We start from the raw sequence: 23,850 nt of genomic DNA on the forward strand, positions 1-23,850 counted from the left end.
CACCGCCAAGACATTGAAAGAGCTTCCTCTGAGGTTGAGTACACAAGAATGATGACATGTGTTTTCATAAGTCAGTGAAAAGGGATGAAGTTATTGGAGAATGAGTGCTGCGTCTAGAACGGTTCCTTCCCATTAACTTAAGAGAGACGTTAATTACTGTGAATGAAAACTTGTGCCCATGGATAAACATGATGAGAAAAGGTAACAAAGTGTTGCTGTCATATGTTGTTGTAGGTAATAAGATAAGCTGTTACATCTATTCAACTAGCTAATTATATAATGCTACTTACAAAGAAGAATAGAGCAAGCAAAAGAAATTAATCTACAAAAGAAAAATGCTAACACTTTAGCATACTGTTCTGTCATTGTAGTTATTCATTAGAGGAAGAAATGAGTAACGCAATATTAATATTCTAGTAACTACCATTGACTAACAAGAAACTTTGACATTGTTTTAAGAAATGACTAGTGCTACTACATAATTCTTAAGGAATTACTATAGCCATTTGAAACTGCATGATCTCAATGTTACTAAATCCTTCACTGCTATTTGAAAAAAAAAAAACTTGCTTACTAATTCGTTGATCAGAGTTGTTTGTTAGTTAATAGTAGTTAGAATGTTAATATTAATAAATGTAAGGCCAGATTTTCTAAAAGCTTGCTCCAGTGCAAACCCTTTATGCCATTAAAAAACTACTGTCAGGATTTACTAAAGACGTGCAGTGAAAAATGTGCTATGAAAAGGCGTGAACAGGGATATTTTTGCGGCAGATCTTATTGCAAATGCATTTGAAGGAGTTTCCAAAATCAAAAACAAAATTTATGTGAGGAGAGTATTTAAATAAATCATGCAAGCTGATTTTCTAAGGTTTGCGCTCGTCAGTTTACTGGTATTTGCGCCATTATTTAATGCCCCAAAAAAACATGTTTTAAACCAGACGCTAATTTTGCGCTGCTCTTGGTAGATTGTGTTGGTCATTATGGAAATGATGGTCATTATGGTTTTTAGATCATCAGCAAGATTTTATTTTTAACTACAATTTAGTCTCGTCTTTATTAGTCAATGATTTTCCATGCGTATAGTCACAGTTACCGTTTAATGATGTTGGTGTCGTCTCGTCATGAAAAAAGGTTGTCGACGAACATGTCTTTCGTTAACAAAATTAACACTAATTAAAAAAAAAATCCTCCCAATGTAATCAACAATGCTGTCTACACTAGAACTGAGAAGACTATAGTTTTATGCTTGCTGTCAAACTTTTTGCAGAATCAAAGCAGAATTTCAACCAGTTGACTAATTTCTATCGTTGCATAGTATGTAGAGTCCTCCCACCCAGCCCAATTGGTCATAAAACACACACACACACACACACACACACACACACACACACACACACACACACACACACACACACACACACACACACACACACACACACACACACACACACACACACACACACAAACCCACACACACACAAACACACTATATTGTATGTGGAGGCAAGGCTCTGATTGGGATTTCAATGACAAATTGGCCTTGGCATCAAGTATCCTGTAATGATAATGATAAACACCAGCAAGCCCATAGAGATACCCACATTAGCATCGCAAATATGCCCGAGGCTGTTAAGTCCCTGCCACTCAGTCTGTATATAACAGTTGAGATGCAGAGGATTAGCCTCTTCCTCTCTAGAGCAGAAAACACACATCCCAACAACTGTGAATCAAGCTCCATTCTCCTTCAGCTTTTATAGGCTGAGTTACTCTCTCTGAGCCGTCACTTGTCATACCGCTAACAGCAGTAAAAACCCTGGAAATACACATAGGAAAAATATTTTGTTACAGACCGGTCAAACTCATTTACCAAACAAGCTCAAAGCCCAGGCGATGCCCGCAAGACAACGCTGAGTGATTTAATTATGCTGTCTGATCATGTTGGACCATGAGGAGACGTTTATAGATGCTCCCGTCCAAATTCAGAGCGTTTGAAGGCATAAGCAGAGGAGAATGCATGATGTGCTCAGGGTTGTTTTCTTCGCTGGCTGATTAGGGAGGGCTGTCCAGTGGTCAGATCAGGCCCCAGACCCGAGGATGATTAAACTGTCAGTGATGATTTATGGACAGCATTATTATAGCGTTTTTAAAGGGTTTTTTAGTGATTTGTCAGCTTTCTTGCCCTCAGAATTCAATCATTTTCCTGCGCCGGCCTCCGGGGCTGGACTTCCCGCACTACTGAACACGCAACAGCCACCTGCGCACATACTGATACACATTCTGGCACACATTACGCGCACAGACGTACACACATGTGGTGGCTCATGGTGTGACAGATCCCCTCATACTTCTAACACAGATGTGGAAGTATGCACATAACTTAATTACAGAAAATAACTGAAAAGACCAGCATTGATTTGCAAGCTGCTTTAGGCTAATTTATGCTAGTCAGTCCCAATTCTGGTCTAGTCATGTTGTTGACCTGCAAACTTAAGGTTTTTCAGCAATCTACACTGCCGTGGCTGGATATACAATCCGATGGCATAAAGTCATATTTGACTTGATATTGCAGTCTGAATTAAATAATGATGAAATGCAAAATAATTGCAAGAACACACATATTTATAACTACCTTGTGGGCCACACGCAATAATTATTTTCAATCAAATTCCTTCACTGATTGAACTTACTGACACCAACCAATTTTACTAACCAAGGAGGGAAAAAAATGATCAAAAATACAAAGGCATGTATAATGTTACAAAAGATTTGTCTCAAATAAATTGCGTTCTTTTGAACTTTCTATTCATTCACATGACAAACCATGTGATGGCTTTCAGCAAGTCTGCGAAATGTTCTTGCTTTTCTACAGAAAAGCAAGGTAGGAAAAGACACTCATATGCATCAGCCTGTGATTCCCAGTCAATACACACGATCCATCCGCTCCGTCAGTACAACACAATCTGCCTTCCAGATCTCCCACAATTACATTCGTCTTTCAGCGACATTGCTAACTATTAGCCCAGCCCGACAGCGAATGACCCTCAACAACCGCTTAAGTCTATCTCGACAGCCATCTCTAATCGTAATCACAGCTCCGCTCAATCAGAGGATTTCACACCGCGAGCTTCCTCTGGCCCCGTCAACATCACCGGTGACAGATCGCAGACACCCGGGCTTTCTAAATATTAATCAAACAGCTGGGAAATTACAGGGTCCGACCAGATGACAGTCTGAGCTCGAATGATAGCCTCACGGTGACATCACAAAGCGCTATAGGTGGCGGTGCCTGTGGCAAGGCCTTCATCTGAACAGATGGATACGCACAGACTCTCGCTGCATGGAGAGATGCATGTGGTGAGTGGAAAGAGAGAAACATAAGAGATTTAAGAAGATCCATACAAACATGCTCAAATGAAAAGAAAAGGTATTTTTTCTAGACAGCAATGAGATTAAATTGAGATAAAAATTTTAAGTAAAGATATTTTATGCACCATTAATGCCAATGTCATCCAAATCACACACATCACCTTTAAAGGACCCCTGTAGTCAATCATTTTATCCCTTTAAACTCATCGTTGATCACTAAAATGACATATTTAAACGTTTTGCCTTAAAATAGCTTGAATGTAACTCTACACCCTTGCCTCGTTAAGTATACGCGGTTCTATGAATATGCAAACGATCCCCGCCTCCACTCACTCACTCCAGCTCAGAGATCCACTCGCTGACGATCACACGTTGATCTGATTGGTTACAAGATAGTTTGTGACATCAGAAACACCAGCGATTTCAAACTGTTTTTGAGACTGTCTTTGGTTCGCTGCAATTTAAAAGAAAAAATACTCAGCAATGTTTTGTCTTAAAGCATATTTAAAAAGACCACATAGACATATAAACAACATTAAAAGCTTGATTTTCACCACAAGGGGACTTTAAATGAATCTTAAATGAGAACTCCATTTAGTCTGCTGAGCAACAGATGACACAAATACAAAGGGAAATGAGTGAGACTTCATTTTGGTGAAGACGCACACTCAGCAGTAAGAGTAATTGGCTATTCTTGAAGGTGGGCTTAGAGGTGGCTCTAGGTATCATGTAACAACAATGGATAAAGTGAGCAGAGAGACAGCACAGAGATAGTGATATTACTGAGAGGACACTGAGAATAAAAACTACACCTGACCCAGTCACAGACATGAGCAAAGCAGGCTTTTACTGACACACTTTCCGGAGCATAAAGACAGAGCGATGAGAACCTCCTGAAAGACAGAGAGAGCCGGGGTAGATGACATCCTTCTGTGTTTGTAATTACGCGGCTCTGTCAGAGGCGACTGCATCACGAGCGAAGGTGGCAGCGAGGAGGGAGAAAGAGGGCGCGCTCTCAAACTGAGATGCCATCTGGGCCTGCGCTCTCCTAGGAATGATAATACTACCCGGCCCTAAAAAAACGCTGCTGCTTCCGCATGCGCGCACACACACATATACACACCAGCGCTCGGATGAAATGAGAACACATGCCCGCTGGTGTGGATGAGACGCAAACAGCAAGAACAGTTCCGGATTCCTCCAGAGAATGAAACAGCTGAGCTGGATGGCTAAGATAAGACGTGAGAGACATGCTAGCAAATTGAAAGAGGATGAATGCAACAAATTTCGAGGCTGCGACTACTTTTTAGTTCTTGCGACTACGGCCAATCAAAAAAGGCATGAGTGAAGGGAGTATGACATCACATAAAAAGAGAAAATTGTTACTCGTTTTTCAAAGCACTGTTGGGAGAAATGTCAAAGTGATACATGATTGTTGCTCAAAAATGAGCAACCTTTGAAACAATGAAAAATACTAAACGCCTTAATCATAGCAGATACACTACCATTGTAAATACTGTATGCGACGACTCTGGCTACATTTCAGCAAATCTCCCAAAACATACCTAGATGTATGTAATTCAGTGCAGGTTCCAGTTGAAATTAACACTAGTGGCAGAAAACACCAACGATTTTGGTTCCTTAAAAAAAAAACTAAAAATATTACAGGGCAGATTATCGATTAGTAAGAATTATTTTTATGTCACTTTTTATAACACTATGTTGTGACCTCAAAACACATTTACTATAGTGCATGATTTGAAAACTGATATATTTTCACGTTTTCATCACACAGTCAGTTTTCTGGCATAGTACATTTCTACTGTAGCACTGCACTTGTGATGTGGAGCGATCGAGTAAATACACAAACCACAATAAAAGAGCTCTAATAAAAGACTTGCAGATGCTAAAATGGCATGGCTGACTCAGTGTTTGCATTTTAAATCTCAGATTTGCTTTTGTTAACACTATTGGTTTATAGGTTTATGGTAGGGTTTAGTGTAGAAGGTATATACCGAATCAACGTATTTCAGGTTTTGCAGAAACATATGAATGTTGACCACTGACGTCTGAATGCGCAATCTGAAAGAACTTCCAAGTATTCTTCCAAGAATCTTTTCATGATGCTGTAAATAAACAGTGAGTCAGCAAGTTAGCAGTTGGAGAACTGCTAACTCAGTTCCACGCAACAACTCATTCTGGCAAATACAGGTTGTTGCCAATCAAGGATAACCAGCATGGATGTTGGAAGGAAGGTTGTGGGCTTCCTCTAAACCCCAACACTCACATGTTTGTGCGTAAGTGTGAGTGAGGCTGGATATGCAACGAATGCACAGATGCAACAGTGACAGTGGCCACCTGTACCTGTAGGGAAAAAAAATCCCCCAGAATGCAATTGCACAAGCAGGGGATGCTTCAGTGGCACAAAGCCCTGCCATGAAAAGGAAGGAGGAGGGATACGCTCTGCGCATCACCGGCTCTGGCACAGACCCACTTCAATTAGCTCAGTGTGCTGTGGAAGAAGCAGACAGCAGTGCATCAGAGCGTCTGAACACACACCGTCCCTCCTGTGCAGAGAACACACGCGCTGCAAAGAAACACACTTCACATTCAATGGCAAAAGGGTCATTTCTGTTATGCAGTAACAAAAGTTCCGATGAACACTTTTGGTAATGACGGAAACGACAGAAACAGACCCCTGGATGAGAGGTTAAAAAAGTATATTTTACTAATTTAACGTTAAATTATTAATTAAAAATGGCTTGTTTTATCCAATAAAGCAATATTCACAAGAAAACCAATTCTAGAAATGAAAAAAATAGATACCCACCCCCCCACCCCCCCCAAAAAAAAACCTGGAATATTTTAGAAGCACCCAGACAAATATGGCAACATCTGCTCAAACCTAAACCAAAAATATTTCAAATGAATTCCAATTTGACTTAATTTTGATATTGTGATCAAATAAATGCTACACTGATCTACATTTTTAAATATTGAGTTTCATTTGTTATCCAATATAGTGAGATAAAAATACCAGGAGAGATTCAAACCTACTAAAATCCACAGTGTAGCAGCATCTCGTTCCTGGACTTCGCACTGAGTGGATACTTTATAATGAATTTGCATGTTCATATATTTCTGTGGTCTTGTCCCTTGTGTAAATGTCCTTGTGTGTTAAAAACTAGATCTGTCTACTTGCTCTGTTGTATGTAATGATTTCTGCCCTATTTAAAAGTGCAAGGCAGCACCTTCCTTTTCAGAAAGCTACTGGTGCCATTTAAATAAACGTAGGGGGGAAGGGGTTTATCCCATCAGCCAGAAAAGCCAGCCCAAGGCCTCGGGGCAACTCCGGTGTGTGTGCTGTTTAGGCACATTTATAAAAGAGAGAGTATTTGTGTGTATGTGTGTGCTGCCTCAGGAGGTGCTGACACAGAGGAAATGATGGTTCTTAGTGGTGAATGCTACTAAGCTAATATACAGCAGGAGTGAGATTCAGCTGGGCTCCATACTGAGGCCAGCATATGGGCTACTCTGTCACACAAACATACGCAGCATGCCTCCAGGCTCTTTCACAGAACCACCAAATCCTAATAACTCCCAGCAAAATCATGCTGTACAACTAACCAAGCCCTTAAATGATCCCTCGAAATCCCGCTGCACAACTAACTCAGCTCTTCAACAACACCTCCAAACTTTTTTTATATTACTAACTTAGCCCTTCAACAACACCGTAAGACTCTACTACACAAACAGTGCCTCAAGAACTAATTCAGCCCTCTCAAATTCTACTATACATCTAACTCAAAACTTCAATAACACCTCAAAACTCTGTAACAGTAGGGTACGGTGCTTATGTCAGGGTCATGGGTTCGATTCTCAGGGAATGCATGATTCAATCTACAGTATGGCTTTAATGCAATGTAACTACTTTGGATGAAAGCATCTACAAAATGCAAGTGGAAATGTCCTACACAACTATCTCGACCCTTTAAGAACACTTTAAAATGCCTATTAGAAAACAAACTTCAAAAATGACTCAAAGCATTACTGGACAACTCAACCTGTAAACAACAAAAAACTCCCCTTAAAAACTAACTCCTCAACCCTTTGAAAATGACTCTACAACACAACTATCTCAACCATTCAACAATGTCTTAAAGCTCTACTAGACAACTAACTCAACCTTTAACAGCTCCTCAAAACTCCACAACGCAACAAACTCAATCTTTAACAACGCCTCAAAACTCCACTACACAACTAACTCAATCTTTAACAACGCCTCAAAACTCCACTACACAACTAACTCAATCTTTAACAAGGCCTCAAAACTCCACTACACAACTAACTCAATCTTCAACAACGCCTCAAAACTCCACTACACAACTAACTCAATCTTCAACAAGGCCTCAAAACTCCACTACACAACTAACTCAATCTTTAACAAGGCCTCAAAACTCCACTACACAACTAACTCAATCTTCAACAACGCCTCAAAACTCCACTACACAACTAACTCAATCTTCAACAGCGCCTCAAAACTCCACTACACAACTAACTCAATCTTCAACAACGCCTCAAAACTCCACTACACAACTAACTCAATCTTCAACAACGCCTCAAAACTCCACTACACAACTAACTCAATCTTCAACAACGCCTCAAAACTCCACTACACAACTAACTCAATCTTCAACAACGCCTCAAAACTCCACTACACAGCTAACTCAATCTTTAACAAGGCCTCAAAACTCCACTACACAACTAACTCAATCTTCAACAACGCCTCAAAACTCCACTACACAACTAACTCAATCTTCAACAGCGCCTCAAAACTCCACTACACAACTAACTCAATCTTCAACAACGCCTCAAAACTCCACTACACAACTAACTGAATCTTTAACAACGCCTCAAAACTCCACTACACAACAAACTCAATCTTTAACAACGCCTCAAAACTCCACTACACAACTAACTCAATCTTTAACAAGGCCTCAAAACTCCACTACACAACTAACTCAATCTTTAACAACGCCTCGAAACTCCACTACACAACTAACTCAATATTTAACAACGCCTCAAAACTCCACTACACAACTAACTCAATCTTTAACAACGCCTCAAAACTCCACTACACAACTAACTCAATCTTTAACAACGCCTCGAAACTCCACTACACAACTAACTCAATCTTTAACAACGCCTCAAAACTCCACTACACAACTAACTCAATATTTAACAACGCCTCAAAACTCCACTATACAACTAACTCAATCTTTAACAACGCCTCAAAACTCCACTACACAACTAACTCAATCTTCAACAACGCCTCAAAACTCCACTACACAACTAACTCAATCTTTAACAACGCCTCGAAACTCCACTACACAACTAACTCAATATTTAACAACGCCTCAAAACTCCACTACACAACTAACTCAATCTTTAACAACGGCTCAAAACTCCACTACACAACTAACTCAATCTTTAACAAGGCCTCAAAACTCCACTACACAACTAACTCAATCTTCAACAACGCCTCAAAACTCCACTACACAACTAACTCAATCTTCAACAGCGCCTCAAAACTCCACTACACAACTAACTCAATCTTCAACAACGCCTCAAAACTCCACTACACAACTAACTCAATCTTTAACAACGCCTCAAAACTCCACTACACAACAAACTCAATATTTAACAACGCCTCAAAACTCCACTACACAACTAACTCAATCTTCAACAACGCCTCAAAACTCCACTACACAACTAACTCAATCTTTAACAACGCCTAAAAACTCCACTACACAACTAACTCAATCTTTAACAACGCCTCAAAACTCCACTACACAACTAACTCAATCTTTAACAGCTCCTCAAAACTCCACTACACAACTAACTCAACCTTTAACAACGCCTCAAAACTCCACTACACAACAAACTCAATCTTTAACAACGCCTCAAAACTCCACTACACAACTAACTCAATCTTTAACAATGCCTCGAAACTCCACTACACAACTAACTCAATATTTAACAACGCCTCAAAACTCCACTACACAACTAACTCAACCTAAACAATAACATAAACTTAATTCTTCATTAATGTATCAAAAATTTACATCAACAAACCTTCGATAACACCTCAAAACTCCAATACACAACCCATTGTACAACTCAACCCTTCAACAATGCCTCAAAGCTCTATTAGACAACTAATGCCTGGCTCACACTACAGGAGTTTTAGGCCGATTTATGCCCGATTTCCCCCTCCCGACAATCGGAGAAAATATCTTGCCGAGGACCTCGATCGGTTCCGATGTACGGCGACGATTATCTGGTAATGTGAGGCGTTCACAGATTGAATCTTCACCTCCCGATCTGCTCTCACACAAATCGGGCTCGCCCCGATCATATCAAACATGTTTGATATTTATCGGGATGAGCAAGATTGTGATTACGTCAGTACTGTCACAATAGCCAATAAGAAACAAGTAGTGCTGTCGTGGTGAAGGAATGGGGTAATTTTGAGTGACTCATCAGCGTGATATGCGCATAGACTGTAAAAAAGGATATGCGGTATTATCTTTATTTATTTATTTATTGCTAAATAAAAGTGTTACACTGTTGTCAGCCGGCACGAAGACTAGTACATGTTCAGTAATGAAACCGAAACAAAAGAAAGTGGAGTAAACAGAAGATACAGTGTCAAAATAAGGGTCCCACATAGTATAACAGAACATAAACCTGACACAAGCTTGTTAGATCATTATGTTCTGTTATGCAACGCTGAAGCTGACACGTCACCTCATAGAGATGACGCCATTCATTAGAAATATCCTTAAATGTTAAAAGGATGATTTTTTTTTTTAAAGATTTCACTTTCCTTGGTCACGGAATATTTTTCAAATATGACGTGATCTGAAGGACAGATATTTAGTTTACATCCACTTTTCCGCTTCCGATCTGTTGCGTGAGATCACGTGATCATGGTGGAATCATATCTGGCATGATAATCTTATTAACATTTTGTAGTGTGTGATGCGCCACGATTTTCAAATCTTGTAGTGTGAGCATGTTTAAGGTTTGAGGGAAGAAAATCTGCAAAGATTCTCCTTAAGTGTGTGGTGCAACCAGATTTCAAAATCGGTTAGGATTTTAAAACTCCTGTAGTGTGAGCCAGGCATAACTAAACCTGTAAATAATAACAAAAAACTATTTGATAACTCTTCAAAAAACTCCACTACACAGCTAGTCAATCTTTAAATAACACCTCAAAACTCAACTACACAACTTACTCAACCCTTTCATAACACTTCAAAAATAAATCTGTCAATTCAAACCTCTACTAGACAACTACTGGAATTGAACACGTAACTAGTTGCTGAAAACTCACTATGCAACTAACTCTACACTTCTATAATGCTTCAAAACGACATTACACAACTAATGTTCGATAACACCAATAATTCCTCAAAACAAAAATACACAGCTCAATCCTTCAATAGCATTTCGAAGCTGTACCACACAACGTTCTTAACTATTTGATAACATCTGAAAACTCCACATAACTAACTAAGCACTCTAAACATGGATCAATGCAAATTGGTCCATTAAATCTTAATCAAGACATTCCTTATTTAATATCAATCACTTAAAAATACTGAAAAAGTAAAAAGCACTTAGAAAGCGTGAGACGCTTTTGAGAAGTAATCAAAGGGTTGAGTCTAGTTGTCAAAAAACACAATCATTTTGTGCAACTGAGACATTCAATTAGTATGAAGAGCTCAAAGCACCTAGGCACTGAGATGAGAACAAGGCTAGTGACTGCGACTCTCTTTTCAGAGATGGACAAAGGGGACAGGAACATCAGATGACAGGTACACACAGTCTCAGCGTTGTTCATATATCAGTTGGCAAATGAAGTGAAGCACAAAGCCAAGCAAATCCCTTCTCCGCTCTGGCCTCACCGATTGGCTGTCACCTAATTGTGTTGCGCTGTCACGGGACGAGGCGGTAAGGAGTTAATAGGTTAATTTAAGAAAATGAACAGCCACATACATCACATGCTCTTGGAACGGAAGGTCACATTTATGCTGAAAACATCACTTTTTAGCTTCAACATCTTACCCTTTACAAAAAGTCAGATCCATACTGAGTTTTCAGTGTGAAACACGATTATAGTCCTAGAGAGGTATGACAAATGTATTACATTGAAACTGTAAATCTACAGTATACATTAGCAAACCCAGATCTAACAAATCAAGGTCAGTTATGGCTTTAGTGTGACGATGCTATTAACAGGAAAATTTTTGGCTGCGTTCTGACATTATATAAAAACCTGAGAGAGCCATTAGCCTTTAACAAAGAATTAAAATGCACATTTGGTGTGCAAAGGGTATGAGATAAATCACGCTAAGTAAGTAAGGGAATCGATCATTTCTCAGATGGCCTGAATTGCTCTTTATCTATATTAAACAGAATACTCTAATGGATGGCACTTTAGATGGTCCCCTTCGTGTCCTTTAAAAGGCATCTGCTTGGTTCCTCGCCCAGAACATTTGAAAATGATTCAGAAGAGGCTAGATTCAATTAAATGTCTCTCCCGTACCTTGAACTTTGTGCTGCTGACGAAAGGTAAACACATCAATCTCCTTTTGCTACCCGAGCAGCAACAGTCCTCAAATCTGACCAAGCGTTACCTTCGAATCTGGAGCAGACTGAAAAAATAGCCCAAAGACAAGAACAGCAGAGCAGAGGCCTGAGCAAGACCAACATGCTGACATGCTGCTAAAAGAGATAACTGGATCCTTTCACCAGATCAGCTCAGTTCTGCTCAGAACATCTGGTATTTAGGACTATATCAATTGCTGATTGACCAGTATGTTTTTTTTTAGTAACCAATAATAAAGGCAAAATCGAGAGAACGGGCTGGCTTCGATACTGTACTTCAGCCACACATAAAAAGGTAGCATTCTGTGTGCACAATATTTAAACAAAACATTTCACAAAAATAAGGTTGCATGCATGGTTTTAAGTTGTAAAACAATCCATATCCTGTAAAAAATTAAGACAAAAAAATACTAATTTGATGAACTACACTTGTACTTCATCCATCCACTAAAAATCACTAGCTGATTAAAAGCAAATGGCAAAAAGGCTTAGAGGAAATTAAGTTGATTCTAAGAAAAGTTTTTTTTTAGAATATTACTACATTACTAAAACTTTAACTAAAATTAAAATGACAACACAAAATATAAAAATAAAACAAAATTCTAAATATTAATAAAAACTATTATAGTATCTCATTGATACTACAATAACAATGGTATACAGATGCCTACTGGTACTATAGATGTCCTGACACAACAGCCTGTAAGATAACAATGCGGTCCACAAACACAGCAAGCACCCCTAATAGCGACAAACGCTGCGTTTAAATGAAGGTAAAGTTAAATAACCAGAAAAAAACACTTTTTGATTAACACATTAGCTCTCACGCACCATCTCGCTGGAAATATGAATTATTTCAGGTTATAGGATTTCGCTCTCCGAGGCAACAGGGAAGGATAAGGAACGACAGGAGACCAAAATCTATTGACACAAACGAGCTCAGATGTTGCCTTTTCATTCACCCTCTTACTTTGAAATCAATACGACTCTGTCCGTGTAGGTAGATTCTATTCACATTCCCATCTCGCCCAGTCTCCCGGAGAGCCCGAGACTTAGTCAGCAGTCTGTGAGAAACAGTTTCAATTACACAGAGTGCTTTTAAAATGAGGGATGTGAATGCATTATAAAGCTCAACGCTGATGTATTCACTAATAATGATGGCATCCCAGGAAGCCGGCCATAATAATCCCCAATGATATATAGAGTAACTGATGGAAACCGAAATGGAAGGGGGGGTTGTCATGTGATTGATTTCTCCTTCAAATGAACTGGCGCTGCTCTTGAGCGAGGAGAACTGAGGCACATGACTTTGTGTGACACAATGACCCCGTGACCCCTGTGCTCTGGTACATCAAGTACTGTCAGATGACAATCTCTCTCTGTGTGTTCTTCACTTCTGCTCTAATGACCCCTCAAAGTTATCTTGTGACAGGAAATGATGACGTTCAGAAGGAAAGCATGTCTACCTGAAACAGCATGAGCTTTGATCTTAGGTAAGTCTCTTCAATGCACAATCACCTCAGAGCATCTCAAAATATCACTGCGTGTACTATGCAATGCGAAAAGATACAATTGGACTAAACTTAGTGTCACTGGCACACTGTCTCAGAATGTAAGATGAAGTGAAACTCACTCCAGGAATATCTTCCTGCAACTGTCTGCAAACTCACAGCCTTGTAATCAAGGAGTAAACAGTTACAAAGTGGACGTAGAGGCCATCAAAGTGACATTGAAAGGAACAAAATAAATGTGCAGAAACAGAACTGAGATGGAAGCTCATAAGTGACTGGATTAGAAAGCTCTACATGCGTGCTGTACAAATAGTAAATCACACAGGATACTCAATGTATTGTGGGAATCTAGACAAGACCAAAACGCAGCAAAGACCGTGTCTACTAGTCAATCCCCTTTGTAAAGGCATCGTTGATATGACAGACCCTCAGAAGAGACACACGAACCAGACAGGTCCAGCACACAGACCCGATGGCAAGCTTCAGGCTCCATACCGGCGTAATGAATCGCTCTTCAAACTAAAGGAACCGGATGAATATTTAAATGCTACCGACCCCAATCTGAATTCTGACTTGTGATGCAGCCTGAATCATAATCACACACTGTTTGTCGAACGCTGTTCATGTTGTATGAAAACTGGACTAAGCTGGACGATGACATCATTTTTTGCAGAACTGCTTTATAGATAAAATTAACTAATTTAATAATTAATGATCTTTACAAAGGAACTGAATCAACACTGAACTGACCTCAGATGAACAATAGCCGAAATGTAACCTGTATTGCATAAAGCGCAATATAAATAAAGGTGACTTGACTTGCGTTGTTAGTTTAGTAACAACCATGAAACACATTACAAATATTGAGTCAATTTTAAATAGATTTTTTTTATTGATACTAAAAATATATTTATTTATAATCAATATTTTTGACTTGACCATTGAGTCAGTGAACCCAAGAAACGGCCAAAATTCACAACACATTCTTAAGAATTAAATTCTTCTCATGTAGTATTTTCATTTTTTCACATAATTTTTTTAATTTTAACTAAGAATAAATAATTAATTAAAAAATTAAGAATATTTTGGCTTCCAGAAAAAGCTAAATGCTGAATTTTGGATGAAATTCTAAAAAAATAAAAAATAAAAAGAGAACTTGTTTTTACAGTCTATGCTAAATATATAAAGTTATGAAACTTCATTTTGCTCTCAGCCAAAACGATTTGCCATGGAACAAACTATAGATTAATGAGACCAAAGATCGATTTATACACAAGACAAATTATATCTCATGCTTAACCACTAGACTAGAGACATCAGAGCCAGCGGGAAACATCAGAAGGACTAGCCGAGGGAAAGCTGTTCCAGTCGGGTTAATGAGCGCTGAACTCCCGGTGATCGCCTGGATCTCACAACTCCGAAATCGTCAGATACATTTTCCAAATAGGCGCTATCTTTATAAATAAACCACAGATTTGAGCTTTAAACAACTACATTCTCGCCTGAAACACTATTAAAATTACATTTCATGACACAATAACACTAGTATTTTTATATTACGTGGGTTTTCTCCTCTGCTATTGACGCTTGCTGGTTGGTGCGAGATGCATTCTGGGATACCTGGCTGTCTCAAGTCCGCACAAGTCACCTCTCGATGCATCCTCAGTAAAATGGGCGGATCAAAAACACATCCGGGGATTTGAACTGGACTTGGCTAGATGTGAACTTTGAATTGGAACAGTACTTGGGCAGCGACTGATGACGTTTCACAAGTCCACAAGAACACAAGTACAGACAAGAACGCATATTGAGAAACATATAATATATAATATATAAAAAAGACCTGCATGAAGATTTTCCAAAAATTCACAAAAATTCATAAAGTTTAGAACAAAATAGAGAGTAAATATGTAAAATAATGTTTTAAATTAACACAATCAAATATGATATATTTAGATATTTTCAGTAAATACATTATATTTAAGCATTCAGTATTAAATACATTGAATTGAATAAGCAATACCAACTCTCTCTAGTGTCTCTCTGTCTCTAATGAGTACACAGCTCATTTCCTCTTCCTCTAATGCCACAAAGTGAGAGGAATTCTAAAGTATCCTAGAAAGGACAGCTACTTTACAAATAAAGACAGAGTCCTAAAGAAGTTAACTCTGGATAAATTGACTTTGACCCCAGTAAAAATCCTCAGGATTAATTAATTGCTCCAATTAGGTGATGAATGTGGCCACTTAGACTAATTGTCAGAGGAGCATGGGCTTCTCCAGTCCTCATGGGAACTTTAAGGAGCTTTCAAGAAAGAGCTTTTTCTGAAAGTAAACCGCCTTGTATTGAAGTTTTAGAAGGCAAAGTCATTATAATCGTTCCTCCGAGAGTGATTAGCAGCACATGTCAGATTTTGTTTTTAGATGTGAATTTGTGTGAGAGATTAATGACCGCTGTTAGTGTGCTTGTTTTGTTTGGCTAGTGATAAACCAGCTGTTATGTAACAGCCCTGTTTGCCTGGTTAACTATAAGTGTGATAGGATCGTTGTTTTTGTCAATGAGGCTTCTGAGATTTGTGTAACAGACCAAACAAGCTCTTGATGAGTGGGAAGATTAGATCCATCTTGTTAACTTATTGGCAACTAACTTTTTTTTTCTCGGTCACACTTTAGTTTAGGGTCCAATTGTTACTATTAACTACAACTTTTGCCCCAATAAACTCCCAATTACTGCTTATTAATAGTTAGTAAGGTAGTTGTTAAGTTAAGTATTGGGTAGGATTCAGGGATGTAGAATATGATCATGCAGAATAAGGCATTAATATGTGCTTTATAAGTACTGATAAACAGCCAATATACTAGTAGTATGCATGCTAATAAACAAAAAGATAATAGTGAGAAATTGACCATAAACTAAAGTGATACCTTTTTTTTCTTTTAACTAAAGCTTGTCCGATAGTTATATACATTATATTGTGTTTGACTATCTGTACATTCAGTTTGAAGCTACTTAGGTAGTAAAGGTCGAGATGACTGACCAATCACATTGTGTTTACATGCCATTTAGAGGCAGGTTTAAAAACAACAACAACAACAACAACAACAACAACAACAACAAAAATGCAGTGTTTTGGTTTAGTGACTGTGTATAGAAAACATCAAAGAAATGATCAGAAATGTGAAAGACTTTGTGAAAGAAATGTGAAAAAAACACCCATCCAAGTTGATAAAATACTGATTTCATCACAGACATACTAAGATTCAAGAGTTTGGGATTTTTTAGAGATTTTTAAATGCTTTTGAAAGAACTCACCTGAGATTATTTGATCAAAAATATCTAATATTTTAAAATATTATTTCAATTTAAAATATCTGTTTTCTATTTTAATATATTTTAAAATGTAATGTATTCCTAAAATTTAAAATCTGAATTTTCAGCATCATTACTCCAGTCGTCAGTGTCACATGATCATGTTTACAAAGAACTAATTATTTGATTGGCCAAAAATGTCCAGTTTAGTGGATTCAAAAAAAAAAAAAAGATTTATAAGATCTCGCTGTTCAAGAAAGATGTATCATATTCATATTTTTGTGGAAACCATAATACATTTTATTCAGGATTCTCAATAGAAAGTTTAGAAGCATTTACTTGAAATAAAATCCCTTTGTATTCTTGCTGAATAAAAGTGTTGTTTGTGGACATCTTATATCTTTCAAAGATTTGACGCAACTAAACTGGAATTTTTGGGCAAATCAAGTAAATAGTTCTATGTTGGTAGTTAGAAAACTTGACTTTGTTTCCAGGCAGACTGATACACCCCAATCAGATTTCAGCCAGCTCTTCCCATTTCTGTGTGCAATATGCATCAGACTGGCAGTGTCAGTGGGTGGTCCATTGCCATGCCGTCTGAGGCTCGACATCCTAAGACTAAAGAATATCTTACATTTAATTCAGAATGTTTGAACATCGAATTTGAGTGCCTCGAATACTAAATATTATGTACGTCCAGTTACTACATTGCAGCAGTCAGTTATTTAGAAACCTTTTACGACACCATAAAAGAACAATTTGGTGTACAAACCATGAATGACCACTGAGCATTACAGTGCCTTACAGGCCCACATACATCTCTGTTTCTATTACTGTCTCTATTCAAACAGTAACTAACTCCATTCTCTATGGATGTCAGCTGCACAACTTTGCCTTATGGGCCTTGTACTGATGGCAGCGGCTGCTCCCCTGATTAAATTCATCACCTTTATTACAGTGTGGAGTGCAGGGCCTAGCATGGCTGACTGCTCCTGTTGCCCATTGAGGGCATTCATCTGCACTAACGGGGGCAGGGGTTTACGCATTAGACTGTGAGCATCACGTCTGCTTCACGCACATGCATCGCTCACAGGTGACATGCCAGGGCCGGTCACACGTCTCATATCTAAAGGCCACACTACTCTTCAGAGCGGGGAGAAACATCTCTCTACAACACTGACTATGGCAAGGGGCTTCACATAATGTGTATCAAATACACTGGTGCTCGCTTGCACTTGTTAAAGGGGTTTTAGACTGCGGTTTTGGCCAATGGACCCTTTTCACAGGCTGTGATGACGCATTTCCACAGTTAATTAACATTGTAAATCTAGTAATGTTAGATTATTCCTTGGGTTATATTACCTCTGCATTAAATTTCAGAAAGCTAGTTGATGTGTAATACAATGGCTAAAGGAATGATTTGACATCTATCTCTCTTCTGACCACCTTAATCAATTCCTCAATATAAATTTTTTTCCTCTTTTGGACAAGTCATAAACGCTATTGTGATTTTTTTTTTCTTTTCTTTTGGAGCAAATGGGAATTTAAAAAAAACAACAACCCAATAATAATAAAATAATATTATATATATATATATATATATATATATATATATATATATATATATACACACACACACACACACATTCAAGTTTGCCCAACCTCCTACTTCCCTTTCTGAGAACCCCGAATATGTGAAAAGTTTCCATTGAAAATGTCATGCAATTTTAGGTTTGTAACTTTATATATATATATATTTATATATATATATATATATATATATATATATATATATAATATATATATATATATATATATATATATATATATATATATATATATATATATATATATATATTTCACAATAAAACCTGGGAGTTCAAATCATGGCAAAATCATTAGAGATTTTGAATTGGGATTAAACAATGTCCCCAATCACTAAGCTATTATTGCTCAACATGTACAGTTCACAAGTTCACATTTTAATTTAAAATACATATTTGGCTTCAGCACACACTTCTAAAATCCCATTGAATTACTAAATTAATACATATTTTAATATTTAATACAAAACAGTCAGTAGAGATAGAGGTGAAATTGGGGTGGTGGATTCCTGAATCTTTTTAATGTGATTAAAAAAAACACAATAACTCCTGCCCTCTGACCTGCATACAATTCCCTGTTTTAAGGGATTTTCCTATCACTGATGCAATTCAAGCTTGAAGTTCAATTGGGGGATTTTCAAAGCAAATATTGATATATGTGATAAAATGCACTTAATAATATTGTTAAGAGATTAACAGTTTTAAAATTTGATCTGCCCCAACAGCTTTCTCATCTAAAGTGTCTAAAATTACCAAGTAAATGAACAATCTCCCCAGAGCAACCCAGAGTTAAGTGAAGTGCTCTAGTGAAGTGCTCAAGGACACAATAACAATAGAGGATCCCAGACAGTCTTCAGTATATGGTGCCTTCTGATTAAATGTGAACTTTGGAAACTGAAAATTTCATCAGCCTGGATCTTTAACTTCTAAACTAGCACCAAATGTTCAAGAAAAAAACAAAAACAATGATAATGATATAATAGTAATTTATGGGAGGATATAACAGTTCGTCTAGTTTCGGTAGATTACAGTAGAGTAATTTACAAAAATTAACAGTGCTCTCACAGTAATAATGTCAGCAATTGTCTAAATCTAAAGTGTTCCCAAGCCACCGCTTGTACCCGCTTGTGTGATATTACAAACAAAAGTGTAAAATGAATGCACATTAGGAGATGGATGCAAGCCGACAGAAACACACACTCTCATCCAAACAGAGCCAGATTTGTTGCATATTACAACACCCCATGGGGAATATCACACATGCGATCTCACGCAGCTTCTGAGCTATCGCTTGCCTCGATTATCGATGCTGCCACTGATTTTCAACACTCTCAATTCATTTCTCTATTTTCATTCTCCAAGAGCCGTGCAGAAAACTTTCATGTATGATCAATGCAGTGGTCCAGCATGAGCGGTAGACCGTAATTTACGTTCTAGGACAGGATAGAGCTGAGCTCAGCAAAAGCTTGTGATTTAGGGTTGCGTTGGAGATGGTTCCACTATAGCGACAAAGCATCAGAGATTAAGTATGTTGAAGAGCGCAGCCCATTTGTTACAGTGCTGTAACGCGACAACAGGACAAACGTCTCTCAACGGATACAGAAACACATTTTCTGTTCTAATAATCACAAAAGACCATGACCAATCGCAATTAGTTTTCCAAGAGGCAACTGATCCGAGGCATGCATGCATTTGCACACCCTCTTAACATGCAGATCTGAGCAGTATGTCCTGTTTATCTAAGGTCAGGGATCATTTCTGCAATGGTTCAATAGTGGAAGTGAAAGCGACTCTCATGAGCACATGACTAACTCGCTGTCTCAGTCTGACGGAGTGTGTGCTCCCTTGACAGCGTTATTAATTCAGATTTGCACAACCTAGACTGTGACAAACCCATAATATGTGGTGGAGGAAACTCTTCTAACTGGCATATTACTGAAAAAGATCACATTAAACAGCATGACACATCTCTATGCCAGATTCTCTCCAACTCTCGGTGTAAAAAGCTGTGAAAACTCATGACGTGAGTCATACTTCGCAATTGAAACGCAGAATATTATTCATGTTGGCAGGTAGGATCAGCCACATAGTCCTGATTACTAATGTTACAGGCGAACATCACTGAGAGAGGGAAGCTAGTTTCGACCAGAGGGAGAGGCTGTAAATGTGAGTGGCAAGAAACAAACAAGAAAGCAACTGTGAAATTGCTGCAATTCACAAAGCACAGAGTGCAAAGCCAGGCCGCAGGCCCGCCCAAGGGGTATATCATGATGTCCGAAAAGCAAATTTAACAGGATAGTGTATAAAAGGCACTTTTTGGTGTATTTATAATAGTGTCTATATTGACAAATGAGAATATATTTCAACAGAAGTTAAAAAAATTAAACTGACATTTTGCACTGACATCACAGTGGAGTTATTAGGCTTACGTCATTCCACTGCGATGCGCAGATGAATCGGATCCTAGGGTATTTAACTGCGGATGCCAAGGGACTACGTCAACACTGAAATGCCATGTTGGGTGAGGATGATTCACTGGCAAATAACAGTTATTTGGAATGGTGTATGTCAGCAATTATAAACCTTCCAACCTACCTAAGTTGTGCAAGGGAGGGTGGTAGCGCTCAAGGGTGTCAGAAATATGACGACTCTCTCTCCCTCACACTGTAATAAGTAAGTAATGACGAGTAATGAGTCAGTAATGTAGAGTAATGTGTGTAATGATGGAGTTTTATAAGTGTAATTTCACTAGGTTTCCTCAAGAGGCTTTAAATTACTACAAGCACATCATGATCTGAAATTACATTTGCTTTGTTTTGACAACATTTTTTTTTTTTGCGAATCTTCAATTGGCAGTGAAATTCCATAAAGTTAAAGAAAGGAAAATGCATTTGTTAAATAGGCAGGAGAATTAGACTACAAATTAACAATGAAAATCAGTCTACATTGACAGAACTGCCTCTGCATCGAGGAATGAAAGGAACATTGAGCAATAAAAGGGGGCCCTCTCTAGAAAAAAAACATGGATAGATAGATAGATAGATTGATAGATAGATAGATAGATAGATAGATAGATAGATAGATAGATAGATAGATAGATAGATTTTGTATTATACTTTGATCACTTTAGATAGATAGATTTTGTATTATCCTTTGATCACTTTACATGGCTATTTAGCATAATTTTATTTGCAATAAAGGCCAAGACTCTCATTAAAACATTTATAAAATAAACTAAACGAGAAAAAGAGTTTGTTCAAATATATAAACCTCATTTACAACTTTATAAAGTTTACAGCAGGAAATGGGTAAGAGGTTTTAAAGAATTAGTCAAGAGCCCCCTGGTGCCACAATTCACGAAATTCCCACCCTTAACCACAAAGTACAGAGAGGTCGACTCCTCTGGGACCACAATTAAACCATGTCATGGTGCACAGTAGTCTAGTAAACATACTAATTTGACAAACTAAGCTACGTGGATACTGACATATTATGCTTATACAGCGAGGGAGAACGGTTTCCTTCACAGTTTATGCCGTTTATTCGCAGTTTAAACGGCATAAACTGTGAAGGAAACACTTTTTTCCCAACTTACTCTTATACTCATAGCGTGGCATTTTTTGGGGGGTTATTTTAGTGAACAACAGTTCCTGCGATGACTATTTAAATTGCAACGGTCCAGAAGAGGATCTGAAGGGTACAGTAAGTTTCTCTTGCTTGTAAACTCAGTCACTTATTTTCTGCTAATTCATTATCACGTAGGCATTAGCCGTCCAATAATACAACTATTCACTCGTAAGGGATTTGGAACGTTCTCTTTTAGAGCACGTCGGAACGGGCCAAATTCTAAATGGAATTTTCGATTAAAAATCTGTTCTCTCCTAGTGTAAATCTGTTAAGAGTTTAAATGAGAGACATTTTACTTGTACGAGTTATAATTTTGTAGGCCTACCTCAGAGAACATATCCTAGACAATCATATTCTTAAGGTGAAATTAACCTTTTGCATTACGTTCTTATTCACATATGAAACAAAAATATATTTTTTTCTAACGAGAAATCCATCAGAATCACTTCAAAATCATTTCGCAAGCCACAGGTACCCTTGCAACGGAGAAGTAGCGACTACCGTATCCGATCGCAAACTTAAGCAGCTTTTAAAGCTGAACTATAAGGCTGTAAACGTCGTGTGATTGATTGGCAAAATAAAGGTGAAGGTCTGACACCAAAAAACACAACTGGCGCCATAAATTGTTGCTATTAAGCGTTTTGCCTCATGCGTGGACAACCGGCGCGCAGTTCCCAGCAATGCCAGTCTGTGGGATTTGACGGACACATGTCACTTCAACAACATTACCTTCGTCGAGAAGCCGTTCGAGGTGGTTGAAGATCCCGCAGAAGTTGGGCAGACTGCTCATCAGTTTCTTATCGTTCATGAGCTGCATCAGATAATCAGGGGTCGGCTTCGGCTTTTCTTTCGTTTCCATTTCCCCCACCATATTCCACAGAAATCACCACCGACGCCCCAAAAATAAACAGGAAAAAGTCCCAAAATAAATAAAGCCTGGAATATAAATAATAAATAGAGTACAAAAACGCAAGTGAAGGAGGCAAGTGCCTGAGTCTTCCGCGGCAAAGGATGCTGTCTCTGTCTTTACGCACAATCCGCTGCTGCAATAGCTACTGCAATTCTGGGGATGACAGTTGTTTTAAGACAGCTGATGAAATTTAATTAAATGAACAAAATGAAATATATACGGGTGGAGAGTGAAGCCAGGTCTCCTTTCAAAAACAATTCCCAATAAATCCCACAAGTTACTCGCAAAGGCGACTCCCGCGTGCCCAGTGTCCCTCTTAAGATTTATTTTAGCGAGAGATTTGTCCTTAACTTCCTCTTGAGGCGGTGAAAATGCACCCTTTCCCCGAGTTCCCCAAAGCTTCCTGTGTCTTGTCTGTCTGTGTAGCCTATGTGTGCAGCACTAGAAACGACTGTCCCTCCTGTCTCTCACGCGCAATAAAGGCGCTTTCTCAATGAGATTGGCTTTCGGTCCTCCGTTACCGACCAGCTCTTCTTGCGCTCGCGAGTCCGTCACATGATCACACTGAGCCCAGCAGCAGAAATCAGACTGTGGGAGGAGAGAGAGAGAGAGAGAGAGAGAGAGAGAGAGAGAGAGAGAGAGAGAGGGAGACTGTATACATTTGAAAAACAATTAGCCCATTTTAAACGCAGACTCCATTCTGAAACATACGTATCGTGATGCGTGTCTTCAAATTAACTATAGGCCTATTTTTTTCCGATACGTGCAAATTGCAAGTGAACATGAATAACCATCCATTTCCCAAACCCCTTGTTCTGCATCAATATCCAGCACTATTGCACAACAC

The 23,850-nt window shown here is 38.4% G+C and overlaps 1 protein-coding gene across 4 annotated transcripts in view; it reads right to left on the minus strand.

The window, feature by feature from the left end:
- Window positions 1-23,569, minus strand: part of qkib (QKI, KH domain containing, RNA binding b) — a 119,466-nt gene extending 95,897 nt beyond the window's left edge. For 2 of the 4 annotated variants that reach the window (XM_077247050.1, XM_077247052.1), the window contains exon 1: window positions 22,823-23,553. In XM_077247050.1, the coding sequence (XP_077103165.1) occupies window positions 22,823-22,964 (142 nt within the window). In that variant the 5' untranslated portion in view covers window positions 22,965-23,553. Of the gene's footprint in view, window positions 1-22,822 lie in introns of all 4 variants that reach the window. The other 2 variants (XM_077247048.1, XM_077247049.1) reach the window with 2 other exon arrangements.
- Between the last annotated feature and the right edge of the window lie 281 nt (window positions 23,570-23,850).

The sequence above is a fragment of the Siphateles boraxobius genome, unplaced genomic scaffold (genome assembly GCF_051911475.1).
Source record: "Siphateles boraxobius isolate OS27281-9 unplaced genomic scaffold, OSU_SipBor_1 104, whole genome shotgun sequence".
NCBI classification, from domain to species: domain Eukaryota; kingdom Metazoa; phylum Chordata; class Actinopteri; order Cypriniformes; family Leuciscidae; genus Siphateles; species Siphateles boraxobius.